The sequence below is a fragment of the Malaclemys terrapin genome, chromosome 5 (genome assembly GCF_027887155.1).
Source record: "Malaclemys terrapin pileata isolate rMalTer1 chromosome 5, rMalTer1.hap1, whole genome shotgun sequence".
In the NCBI taxonomy this organism is placed as follows: Eukaryota; Metazoa; Chordata; order Testudines; family Emydidae; genus Malaclemys; species Malaclemys terrapin.
This window is the reverse complement of record NC_071509.1, coordinates 55,152,543-55,166,567: the sequence shown is the minus strand read 5'-3', so window position 1 is coordinate 55,166,567 and position 14,025 is coordinate 55,152,543. Positions and strand designations below refer to the sequence as shown.

General features: G+C 40.3%; 1 protein-coding gene across 2 annotated transcripts in view; it reads left to right on the top strand.

Moving 5' to 3' along the window:
- SGCZ (sarcoglycan zeta) overlaps positions 1-14,025 on the top strand; it is a 393,503-nt gene that overhangs the window by 256,637 nt on the left and 122,841 nt on the right. For both annotated transcript variants that reach the window (XM_054028998.1, XM_054028999.1), the window contains exon 3: positions 6,495-6,582. In XM_054028998.1, the coding sequence (XP_053884973.1) occupies positions 6,495-6,582 (88 nt within the window). The remainder of the gene's footprint in view (positions 1-6,494; positions 6,583-14,025) is intronic.

Below are 14,025 nucleotides of genomic sequence, written 5' to 3'. Positions count from 1 at the left end.
AGCCAGCAAAGATTACAAAATACTCTTGGAAGAACATTAATTTTAATTAAGTTCATCTTGCTCCACAGGGAAAGATAAAGGAATTTTAATTCCCCCCAATGTTCCTATATTGTATTTATAACTAGATTCAAATTTAATGAATCTCTTTAAGTTATTTCTGTGTATACCTAAATGGGTTCACCTGTCGCCTGCCTAGATATATTCCAATTGCAAGATTAATCCAGGTAACAGCCTGATTACAGTGGCATCAGATGATATATCTAGTTTGTCTTTAATATAATACAACAAAATAAAAAATTTCAGGGATTGTAGTTTGTGGTCTATAATGGTTGTATCATCTGCATGCTTCAACTTCTTAAACTCCTTCTCATCTCCCCTTTTAATCCCTTTGATTTTATTATTTAACGTCACTATTGCTAAGGGTTTTATGCAAAAAATAAGGAGAGAAGGGCATTCCTGTCATGTTCCTTTTAAATAATTGCATTATAGACTCTGGTATGGCTTCAATATCCATTTACCAAATTTCTTTCAAATGTCAATTTTTACCTAGTGTTACAGAAAGAAATCCAAGTATTTTTCACTAATGATGAAAGATATATCTTTCATCAAGTATGTTCTATTTAAGAGCCCACCTATGACTCTCTGAAGAAGTTGGTGCTGAATTAGTAAAATCAAAGACATTTCCATGACAACGTTTTATGTGTCAGAAATTCAGGATTCACTACAGGCTCCAGAGCAGAAAAGAGGATTGAGGTGAAAATTACTTATATTGACACACATACCTTCATTAACTATTGGGGGGAAATGCGGATGATACTGGTTACGTCTCATAAATTCATTTGCTTTTTGCATGAAGTTTGTCCCAGTGTAAAAGTTTTTTTTCAGTACACTGATTCAGTGGTTTGTGGGATCCACAGTGAAAGTAAAAAAGGAGAATAAGGGAGTGGACTGTCTATCACACAGTTCTTTCTCCAATGTGGGAGATTCCTAGGGGTTAAAAAATGCTGACTGTCCAGTTCATTCATATATTTTTATATATACTATATATAAAAAGTTCTTATGTGTACTTAACATTTTTATGGGTTTCAGCTTGGTATGTTAAACCAGATTGTGACAGTAATTATTGGTCCATATTGGAGAACTGTGTATTGCTTAAGGTATCTCCAGGATGCTGTGTATCTCAGGAAGACACAGTGAGTGCCCCAGCATTGAGAACACAGCTGTTTTGCCACCTATTAGGAGGGTGTATTAAGGACTCCCCTTCAGGGCTGGCCAGCTGTTAGCAGATGTAAGAGAAGGACCATGTCACAGACTGCTCCTTGTTCCTCCCTCTCTGTTCAGATATTTTGTATCCCAAGTTGTGCTAGCAAGGTACTCAGGAGTGGGCAGTGATGGCAGTTATGGCTGGGACTGTATTTGTGGGGAGAAGGACATGCCCTCCCACCTGTTTCGCTGAATATATTCAAGTGAACTCAGTGCCAAGAAATAATGTAAGTGTAATAAAGAAGATGGTTCCTTTTCCAACATCTAAATGGGAATCAAACAGGAAAAAACTTTTTAACATTACTGCTCTCTTACATACAGTGCAACTGCTCCACCTTTTCTCTCCCGCCAGTCCTTCCTTAACAGTTTATACCCATCCATGACAGTGCACCAGTCATGTGAGTTATCCCACCAAGTCTCGGTTATTCCAATCACATCATAGTTCCCCGACTGTGCCAGGACTTCAATTCTTCCTGCTCATTTCCCAGGCTTCTTGCATTTGTGTACAGACACCTAAGATTACTAGCTGATTGTCCTCCTTTCTCAGTATGAATCAGGAGGCCTCCCCTGTTGCACCCTCCTCCTTGTGTTTCCTCCTGGTATCCTGGTATTACCTCTTGGCTTAGGTCACCATCCCCCAATGAACCTAGTTTAAAGCCCTCCTCACTAGGTTAGTAAGCCTGCCTGTGAAGATGCTCTTCCCTCTCTTCGTTAGGTGGATCCCATCTCTTCCTAGCAATCCTTCTTCCTAGAACAATATCCCCTGGATGAAGAATCCAAAGCCCTCTCTCTGACACCACCTACGTAACCACGTATTTATCTCCACTATTCAATGGTCCCTACCAGGGCCTTTTCCTTCAACAGGGAGGATGGATGAGAACACAACTTGCGCCTCACACTCCTTTATCCTTCTTCCCAGAACCACGTAGTCTGCAGTGATCCGCTCAAGGTCATTCTTGGCAGTATCATTGGTGCCCGCGTGGAGAAGTAGGAAGGGGCTTGTTCAATTTCGGCAGACAGGCCATCACATCCTGATCATACCAAGGGATGCATCGGCAACAAAATTCTAGCTCCAGGCAAGAAGCACACTTCTCATGTCTCCCAGTCTGGATGGCAAATGGATGACTCCGTCCCCCATAGAAGGGAGTCCCTGACCACCACCACCTGTCTCCTCCTCTTGGGAGTGATGGTCATGGAACCCCCATCCCTAGGACAATGCATCCCATGTTGATGGGGTCTCCTTCTGATCCCTTCCCTCAGAAAATTCTACCAAATCATTCTCCACCTGTGCAGAGAGCCTAAAAGTGGTTTCTTACCTCTATCTGCATTGGGGGTACATGGGTTTTCCTCTTTCTTCTTCTGGAGATCATATGCTGCCAATTTTCTTCCCTGTTCTGCACTGCCCTCTCTGATTCTTCAGCATGCTGTGCCTTCAGTACCAAATGCTAACTTCTAATCAGAAAGTCTTCATTTTCTCTGATTCAATGCAGGGTTGATACTTGGGTCTCTAGTCCTTTAACCTTCTCTTCCAATATGGAGACCAGCTTGCACTTCGCACAGATGAAGTTGCTTCTGTCCTTTGGGAGAAAGACAAACATGGCCCATCCTGTGCAGGTTACAACAGCTGATCGCTCACTATCCATAATGTCTTCCTTCTAAGAGCCTCTTCAGATGGTGTACTTACTGCTTACAGAAGCCCGAAAGGCAAAAACACTCTGTGGGAACTCCCCACAGGTGAACTTCCAGGCAAACTCCCTCTGTTTGCCAGTCCTTGGTTCGCATCTGGCTGCCTTTTTATAAGGCTGCTGGCTCAAAGCCTTCCCTCCGATCAACCACTCAAGGCCCACCTGGAACAAAGTACTCCCAATTCACTCTTTTCGCGCAAACAACCACATGCCAAACAGTCATACTTAAGAGTTTCTATCCTAGGTTTTCATTTACAATCAGAGCACTAGTTCACAAACCTGAGGAACAGAAAGCATGTGATAATCAAGTTAGTTATTCTCCTAAATGAGAAAAGAAAACAAAAACCCTTTGGATGAGAATGCAAAGATCTCTGAGATAGCTACTCAGTTTCAGTAAACTGCTGAATCTAAAGATTTAGTTCAGCAGGCAAAGGTAGACATGATAATAGCCTCTCTTGATAAGGATATGGTTATTCTGGGTGAGAAGGGTCTGTTTCGAAAAATTGACTAGCCAGCAGAGTAAAGGGCTCTTTAAAGATACATTTTGAAGCTTCAGATGTGTATTACAACCTCTTTTGCCAGAGAGGCAGTTGCCTGTGCTAATGATCTTCAAAGGTCCATAGGGGACATGAAAATAAAATCAGTGCTGAGAAAAATATCCATAGCAGCTGCTTTTGTTGCTGAGGCATCCCTTGGTATGATCATATTCTCTGCTCAAATGGTTGCTCTGAACACAGTGTCTCAGATAGTTATGGTTCCGCACCTGGAAAGAAAATAGACAAGCCAAGCAAGCTCTTTGTCAGGGAAATACATAAGATTGCTGTAGGGTCCAGTGAAAGACAAAACACACTTACTGTTTTAGAAACTAGGTCAAAATAATTTCAGACCTTTCTACAGACCGAGTACCATTTTAGGATTAAAAATCACTGGAAACACAATCCAGAAGAGCTTTTTATGATAAAGGAACGCCCTGTGCCAGAAGAAAAAGGCGATGGGGTATGCAAGATTGAAGTACAGCTACAATTCATCATTCAAGTAAAATAAGTCCAAATGTGACTTTCGTAGTCATTTCCCCATCTTCTCAACAATGATGAGGGGTTAGTGGGGAGGAGATGATCCCTCTTTCTAGAAAAGAGTGACCACAAGCAGCTATTTTTTTAATTTATTTTCTTAATTTTCTTTTTAGTTAGAATAACAAAAGAACCCATAATCAAGCTCCTCGTGACTTACAATCATTTAAATTCACAAACTAAATATGCAGTTCAGTCAACTCACCCTTCATGCCAAAGCAGCAGCTCATAATCAAATGCTAACCACCATGTACCTTAATACTTCTTCAAAAGCTGGATGAGACAAACGGACCCTGCAGTATGCCCTGGAAGTTGCAAATTCAGGCTGTATTATACATGGGGTTGAATGAGAACAGAGAATGTCCTGCCTACTCTCTATTGTATCAACTCTATTATATCAAGAAAGGATCCAGCATCAATGGCTCAGCTGAGTGTAACTGTGATAGTGTTTCACAGGAAAAGAGGTGGTCTCTTAGGTAGGCTCATCCCAGGTAATTTAAAGCTTATTAGGTCAAAACCTGATCTTTCCATATGCACAATCAATAGGTTCATATAAGTTCAGATAAATTGCAGGACTGGATGGCTCTTGGAATTGGTTATTTGATACAAAAATTTTACTTTAGTCACAGTTCTGGGTTAGGTTGTTAATAGAGCTGTGCAGAGGATGGACATTCTGGTTCATGAAGGATTTCAAAATTTGGCTTACTTCAGAATCAGAACAAAACTGAATTTCTGAAGTTAATTTTTTTTATTTTTTATGTTATATTATAAAGTTAGAAAACAAAAACAAAAGCCATTTCAAAACAAAAAATCAAAATGTTTCATCCCCAAAAATGTTAAAATTGGATGTTTCAACATAATTGAAACTTTTTCCACCAGTTTTCTTCTGAAATAAAATCTGGTATAATTGACCCAATTTAATGAAGTTTCTATTTCAATGGAACTGAATATTCCAACAGAATATGGTTTTGTCAGTTTCTTCAACCAGCTCTACTTGTTAATGTATCATCTCATGGCTGTTCAGTGTAATAGATAAATACAACAATAATCTCAGGCCATTGTCTATATCACTGTCAAACTTGTTAGCAAGCACTGCTCTGTATAGACTTTAGTGGTCTGCATTAAAAGTTCCCTAGTGCACTTTAATGTAATACTGTTTGAAATCACAAACCAATACCTTTAAAAACAGAATGTTTAGCTAACATGCAAGCATGCTTATCTAAATCAAATCAGTCCAAACCATACCTCTGAACTGTAGAGGTGATGTTCAAACGGATCTATAAACTCACTGATTTTGAGTAGGATTATGATGTTTGTTTTAAATTTTCCATTATAAATCTAATTTTAAAAATATGCATGACTGGCTTCCTGTAGCAATATTCTTTGTGCCATATCTGAATATGGTGTCATTGATCCATTTATTTATGCCAAATTTTGTGGATTTAAAATAACATACAGCACACCCTTGCTATAATTCCCTTCATTATAATTAATGTTTAGCTATGATGAACACAGACCCTGGATCCCAACTACAGTACTATACTGTTGTTGTTGTTGTTTTTTTAAAAAGGGGGTGGGGGGAAGAGGATGTTGCATATGGGTGCACAGTTTTTATCCAGCCTGCCATGTGGCTAAGAGCTGAGCTGACACTCTGGACCCACTCCACTGGCAGGAGCCAACAGGCCTCATTGTGATTGGGTTTTTTGCTATAACGTACCCCTGGCTATAATGAACAAATGGCCTGGATCCCAATAGGTTTGTTATAGCGAGGGTATATTGCATGTCTTTTTTTTTTTTTAATTTATTTCCCTCCCCTGTTATATGAAAAGCCCATGTAAACAATTGGACAAACTAAGTAGTGGAAATAGCAGAACTGATCCTACACAAGGTCATGTCAAATGCACAAAGCTAACAAGCTATAAAAAGAAAATCCCCTCTAATCTCAGGCACTATTTGTAATAAGTGTAGGGAAAATAATTCATTGTGATTGTTAACTTAGTGATGTCCTCTGTAACCTTTCTACACTTCTATTTTCATCAGTCCGGAAATAGGAATAACACTTACTCCGCCAAAGGCTTAATATCATTTATAATCTTACTTTACAAACACCCAAGGGTACTGTATGAAAAATAGGTGGATTTTGTTATATGGTAAAGGTTAAGATAAAATGCAACATTTTTATTATTTTTAGTTCATAAATTGTATCATCCAAACGTGATCCTCAGAGAATAAAACATTATTTCTAGAGCATGATTTCATAGCTCATCTCTAAAAATAGAGGCTGTGCAGTAAGATTTTCATTTTTAAGATTTTTGTTCTTTGTATATATTTACATGAATTTTGATGTAAAATAAGAATATAATGTTTTGGCAAGACCCTATCATCATATGTATGGGGTTATTTTTACAGTTCTAACTGAATTCTACCTCTACATCTTTTTTTTCTCTCATTTGCTTGTCTTATACATGTTTACCAGGATAGCCCACTGGTCTTACAGTCTGACAGGAACGTAACAGTGAATGCAAGAAATCACATGGGACAATTAACTGGACAACTGACTGTAGGTGAGTGTTCTTCTTTAAAGAAGATTATATGTATTATTCAAGTCTCATGAATAATATTTTATTCAGTGATGTAAAATATTTATTGCAAAAGCTCTGATAATCATACTGAAGAATAACATTATGTTGGACCTGATTCAACACTCATTGGAGTCAATGGAAAGTAGAGCCAGTATAAAAAAAAAGAGAGAAAATGGCTTTTTCATTCATCAAAATATTTTTCTTTCTTTTTTTTTTTTTTTTTTTTGTCACAAACAAATATTTCAGCAGATGGTTTTGCACAAAATGAATTTTTTCTGGCTTCTTTCAATTTTTTTCATGGAAAGTAATTATCAGTTTTCTAGCAGAAAAACTTCCATCTCTTCAATGAGCATTGAATTGGTCCCCCTAGCCCGGGTCCTGAATTCAGTTCTGGACAGATTGGATTGCACAATCCGAGTAACAGAATGCAGGGCTGCCCAGAGGGTTCCATAAAAAAAGTTGCAATACTATAGTAACATGTATTTGGAAATGTAAAAAATAACCAGTGAAATACATTCAAAAATAATTTTTTAATAATTTGAAAATACACAAAATACATTATTTAAAAACATGAAATGTTTTAATGGCATGTATAAATTTGCAATTACATATGGGCTGTCACTGGGTGATGATGATGGTTGGTGCCAATGGGCTGTTCCTGCCTGGGGGTGGCACTACTGTTGCCCAGAGCTGGGTGGGGAGCTGGGCTCTGGGACGGGTGGTGCCTGGCTCAGAGGGGCTGGGCTCAGAGCTGGGGGTCAGGGCTTTGGGGGGATGGGGTTGGGGGGGGGTGTCCAGTTCAGAGGGGGCTGGGCTCGGAAGTGGGGGTCAGAGCTGTGGGGGGGAGATGGGAGAGGGGGTGCCTGGTTCAGAGGGGCTGGGCTCGGAGCTCGGGGTCGAGGTGTGCCCAGCTCAGAGGGGCTTACCATGCCGCCTCCCCCCTCTCCCAGAGCCTCAGCGAGCTGTGTCCAGGAGCTCCTTCCGCTTGGCCTACCGGAGCTAGCAACCCCGCCCCCTTACCACATGGCTCCAAGTGAGAGGACCTCAGGCCCCGCCCGAACCACGCTGCTGCAGTGCTGTCCGGGGCTGCTCCTGGACGCGGCGTGCTGAGGCGCCAGGGGATGGAGAAAGGCAAAGGCAGGGCCAGGGCTAGGGGGGAGCCTCTGACATTCTCGTGGGGACCTCTGCGGGGCCCGGGACCTGGGGGAAATTGCCCCACTTGCCCCCTCCTCTGGGCGGCCCTGACAGAATGTAAACAGTGTAAACCTATTTGAAATTCTTTCCCAGATAGCAAAATGTTGTCTGTGTTGTCAGGACATAATTGTACTGTAATCAGTATAATATGGAACATATTTCCAGTCATTAATGAAAATGTATGTGATATATCTTTATTTTACAATTGAAGTACAAAATATAAGAGCTAAAAATTCCAAATGAAATTAAAATTCGAAGTGGTCTAATGTTACTAACTTCCTAATGTTACTAATGTGGTACATTTTATTTTGATTTCCTTTTACTTTGTCCCGCTTTTATTAAGTCTACTATTTTCTAATATTTAACTATATCATAAGTATGATTTACTAAACATTAAAGCATATCTCTATTACTAATAAGGCTGTATATTTTAGTGGCGAGCACATGACTCTCATTCATGGCCTTGAGAGTACTGATGAAAAAGATCAATACTGAGGTATCCTTTAAAATAATTAAATGTTCCAGATAGAGGATATATTACAGGGGTGGGTAAACAATGGCCCGTGGGCCAGATCCAGTCCATCAGGGCTTTGGATCTGTCCTGCAGGATTGCTACCCCCATGGTGCCGCACCGCTCCCGGAAGCATCCGGCACCATGTCTGGCCCAGGGGGGCAAGAAGGCTCTGTGCACTGCCCTCGCCTGCAGGCACTGACCCTGCCCCCAGCTCCCATTGCCTGGGAACAGGGAACCGCAGCCAATTGGAACTTCAGTGGAGGTATCCGCAGGAGGGCAGCACGCGGAGCACTCTGCTCCCCGCCCCCTCCTGCAGGGATGTGGAGCCAGCTGTTTCCAGCAGCAGCATGGGGCCAGGGCAGGTAGGGAGCCTGCCTCAGCCCCACTGCAAACTGCTGCCACCTTGGAGCCACTCCAAGTAAGTGGCGTCGGGCCGGAGCCCACACCCCAAACCCCTCCTGCATCCCGCACCGCAACCCCCTGTCCTGAGCCCCCTGCCACAACCCAGCCCCCTGCCCTGAGCCCCTTCCTGCACCCCCTCCCACACCCTGCACTCCCTCCTGCACCCCAATCCCCTGCCCCAGCACTACATTCATGGCCCTGCATGCAATTTCCCCAGCCAGATGTGGCCCTCGGGCCAAAAAGTTTGCCCACTCCTGATATATTAGAAGGAAAGTAAATGTATACTGGCTGGGAAACCAAAAGTTTATTGGTTTTCCTTTAACAATAGTTCTGACTTTTTTGATATTGTTGCCTTAAAAATCTCTTGATCTTGTCTATCACAAATCTTGCCATGGGGAGGGTAGAAGAAAAACAAAAACCTCTACACTCTGTTAGTAATTGCTATATAGTGTTAGTGTTGTTATTAACAGTTTTAATAGATTGTTTTACTATACAGGATGCTGTAGTAAAAAGTTTTTCATGAAAGTAATATTTCTGTCTAGGGTTTATATAATTGATGTTATCATAAAATATTGCTGTCATCTTGTCTATGTGGTAAACCTTTTGGATAAAAGAATCTTGTGTTCCCCAGGGAAAGGATATTAAAAAGGGATTTTTTAAATAAAGAACTCTTCTGTCTCATGTTATGAAACCTAAGATGTATTCAACCTGGAGAATCAACATACTATATATTCTATGGGGAAAGGATATGTCCAAATGAATGTTGTCATATTCTTTATAAATTCAAGAAGAAATAACACAAAATACTGAGTAATGTTAAACTATTCAGAATATTGTATTTATAACTTTATAGATGTTTTTACTAGAGGTTGGGAATTTTTCAACAAAGTATTTTTTCTTGAAACAAGCTATTTGGTTAAAACCAAAATTTTTTGCAGAAACATTATCTGCAAATTCTACAATTTTTTATTGCTCAGCTTTATTGCTTATGAGTAAGGCTACGATTTAGTCATGAGTATTTTTAGTAAAAGTCATGGACAGGTCATGGTCCGTGAATTTGTTTATTGCTTGTGACCTGTCCATGACTTTTACTAAAAATACTCATGACTAAATCTTAGGGGGGGGATGGTACTGGGGGGCAGCATCCTGGGGGGGATGGAGCCAGCAGCACCAGCTGCTGGGGGCCGTCAGGAATCAGCTGCTCTGACCCCCCTGGACCACCGCTCAAGCAGTCCCCAGGGCCAGGCACACAGGGACGCCCAAGTAGCTGACTGCAGAGCTGCTCCAGCAGCAGCCGGTGTGGCTGTCCCCGAAGCCATCTGAGCTGCTGGCCCCCGAACCAGCTGCCTGGGCAGCCCTGGGGTCAGCCACACTGGCTGCTGCAGAAGTCCCGGAAATTCACCAAATCCGTGACTTCTGTGACTGATGTGGAGTCCTACTTATGAAAGCAAAATGCTGCCTCTTCCCCATTTCATTGAAAGCAAAGCACACATTACCTTTCAGTTAGTAGTTTTGCATTCCTAAGAAAACGGTTAAGCTAACATTTCAGAGGTGAAAAAATAGCCATTCAGAAATACAGTTATGTCAGTTTCTTCTCTCCACCCAAAAACATCCATATGTAAGTCCTAACAATTTTTAAAATTAGGAAGGGTATTTTTTATCTTTTTTTTGTTAGATGAAAGATACTATAAAATATCTGCATTTAATAGCTATAATCCTGACTTGGCAATTTATCACATGTAATGCAGTGTGCAGGGACGGCTCCAGGCACCAGCGCACCAAACACGTGCCTGGGGCGGCAAGCCGCGGGGGCGGCCTGCCAGTCGCTGTGAGGGTGGCAGTCAGGGAGCCTTTGGCGGCATGCCTGAGGGAGGTAAGCCGGTCCCGCGGATTCGGCGGCAAGTACGCCAAAGCTGCAGGACTGGCGGACCTCCCGCAGGCATGCCACAAAATCCGCGTTACCAGCTGACCTCCCGCAGGTGCGCCGCCAAAAGTCACCTGACTGCTGTGCTTGGGGTGGCAAAATACATAGAGTGTATTAGATTATATTTACATTAAATAAATCAGTGTTAGTAGTTATATCCTACTCCAATGATAAGGCTTTCTGTTACAAAGCTCTGGTAGCAGGCTTCTGTATCTTCTTGGAGTCCTCATCTTAAATGCATCATTTTTACAAAACTTCAGTATGTTTGTCTCCCAAAGATATTTCCAGTAGATTATCACATTCAGTTTCCACTCTCTTTCCATAGTAGATATTATTTTAGTTCCTGCAAGAAAAGTGGTTAAACATCTCTTGGGATGAAAAGCAGCCATTAGTAAATTATTTTCTCCTTTGGGCAATTCTACATACTACTTTAATATTTGAACTATGCATTTGGTATCCACAAATGTACTTTTAAATAGCACAAAATAATTAATAATAATAATAACCTACCAGTGATTGCCCATTGTATTATACAACAAAACCACAAGATATAGAGAAAAAATTGAAGTGTGGGGTTGTGAGTAAGGATAAAGTTAGAGTAGTAAAGAGGAATGTTTTCATTTATTAGCTTTACTTCAGAATAACAGAACTTCCCCATACTGCAAAGATATAAGCATGTAATGGAAATGTTTAATGTGTAGTTAGATAAGAAACTTTGATATTCTACTGTTCATGAGCACCAACAGAAAAACGAATATGGGATCCGCTCTATGCCAAGTCTGAGCCATGGCTTTGACTCTCTCAAATCATCAGCCTTCCACAGAACTCTAAAGCAATCAGTGTTTAATGGGATGTGGAATCTGTGCCTTGAAGAAGGACTCTAACACTTCGCTTTTCTCACAGTGATATTTTTTCATTTTATAAATGATACCTGCTGTTCTCAATATGCTTCAAGAATAGGTACTAACCTGGACTACTGAGGCATGGAATAGAAAAGTTTTGGTAAAACAAGTCAACCTCCCATTAAAAAATGAGAATTAAAGAAACAGACTTTATAAACACTAATGCTTATAAGGAAAACCACCTAACATTATGAAAGCCCAATGGTTCTATCTAGTGTTAGGCCATTAACTATCATATGTTGTTTCTGAACAAGGAGAGGACTGAAATTTGTTTTAGGTATTTCATGTGTTGTGATTACTATTTCTGAAGTTTGTTCTCAAGGAGATGCTCCAGCTTCTAAGCAGTCAGGAGACCTCTCTTCCTGCTGTATGTCTGTTTTGTCTGATGACTGAGAAAAATTATCTACCTTTTTCAGGAGGGAGGGCTAAGAGATGTGGGAGCAGGGATTTTTTGACAGATATTCATATTATTAATCAGTAATTCCTGTAAAAGTCTGGTTTCATTTTCCTTTAATTCCATAGATTGAGCAATGTTGCTCCTATTACATACATTCTTTATGATCTGCTACTTCATATATTCAAGAATCCTCAGATAGTTTTACAGTTAGTTTCTATGTAAATTCTAGCTTTTATGACTTACTACTTTTTGCCTTCATGTGGAGTTAAGACTGTTGCTTCAGGCCTGTAGAAACTACACTTGTTTGGGAGTATCTTTCACAGAAACCCATCACCTCTGCTGATTATTCTAAATGACCATGGGAAAAAGATGTGCAAAAGTAACCAGACTTTTTATCAGATACAGATGAGAAGAAATTAAACTGATATCTGTTTTAGCCACTTCGTACTTGCCAGTGCCTGTTGCTTCTAGCAGATATATTATTAAAATGTTCTGCTTCAGCTGTTATTGTTAAAAGGTGGGGTTTCTGTGACACTCATTTACATCTGCAGCCGTGAATCTGGTACTCTGGTTGGTGATACCATTTTTTGTCAAGTCAATACAACATTGCAAAAGTGTGTGTGTGTGACCTGATCTGCTTAGACACGTTGTATTTGAGTTTAATATTATTAATACTTAAATAGCCCTAAAGAAAACATTTGTTGTTGTTTTAGTCATTAATGTGAACACCTGGGAACTGTTTAATTGGTCTACAGCTGGTGCAGATTAAATCAAGAGAGTGGAATGTTCCTAACTATAAATGTCATTTACATTTTGTCCCATTTATCTTTTTCTCTCTATTTTTTTGGTGAAGTCTATGGAGTGAGTAGCCTGATATTTTTCAGAAATCCTGAGCACTAACACCTTTTATTGCTGATAATACAAGTTGTGGATGTTCTTTTATTTATGAACATCAGGCCACAGGATTCAGAGAAATTAATAGTGGCCTAAAATGGAAAATGAATTGAATTGTCAATTCATCTTAAAAGTGGAACAAATAGAAAAGAATGTTGGTTTGTGAACGTTACAAAATCTGAAATGCTCCTGTAAGAGTATAAGAGGAATGTGGTGCATACAATGTTATTGAGAATCTCAAGAACAAGACTTTTCGTGGCTGATTCTCTACTACTTCATTTTGTATTTACACATGTAGAAAACAGGTGTAAAATGCTACCAAATCAGAACAGTAGCATTTTACACCCACTTTACACATATATAAATGCCTACACAAGGGGCCACACTGTGGATAATCTGGACCCAGATCTTGACATCCAAATTGCTGCACTGGTCAAACTTTAGGAGAATACACACTCTTCATCTGAGATATTTGGAAAAGTGTCCATGCTAGACTAGAAAGGTCTGAAAAGCAGGGCTTAAATTCAGCCAGGGCTATCTGGAGCAGAGTGACAGTAAATATTGTCGAACCCGCAGAAACCCCAGCAAGCCCCATGGGGCTAATGCCCCAAGCCCCACAGTGCCCCGCAGGTCTCTAGGAAATAATCAATACTTAAATGACAATTTAAGCCCTTCTGAAGATCTTCAAATGGAAGATTAATCTAGCTACCATTTTCTGTTTTAAAGAAAAGAAAAAAGTAAGGTATGATCATTCAGGGAGATGGAAGACCCTGAATAAAACTGTTAATAAATGAGGTACTCAATTCCATGAGAGACTCAGGATGATGAAGTATATTCAGTAGAGTAGGGTAATAAAGTACATCATGAAGACATTTTGGAGCACATCCCAATCTACAAGGAGTGAAGGTGGAAAGTATAAACAATGGCGACAGGTAGCACTGGAGAATTCAATTATATATATTTAAATATAAAGTCATGGCTCTGAGTCATTATAATAACAAGGCCATGTCTGTCATCAGTGTGCAGTGCTAGCTGTCTTGATGCTAACACTGAAAAATTACAAGGGGAGAAAGTCACAGGAACATCAGCTCTCTGTGTTAGTATCACTATGGATTGTGCTAAACAGCCAGGCAAATGGTAGAATCTGAAGCAGCATATGTTGTGTTTGTGCATGTTACTGAAATGATATTTATGTTTT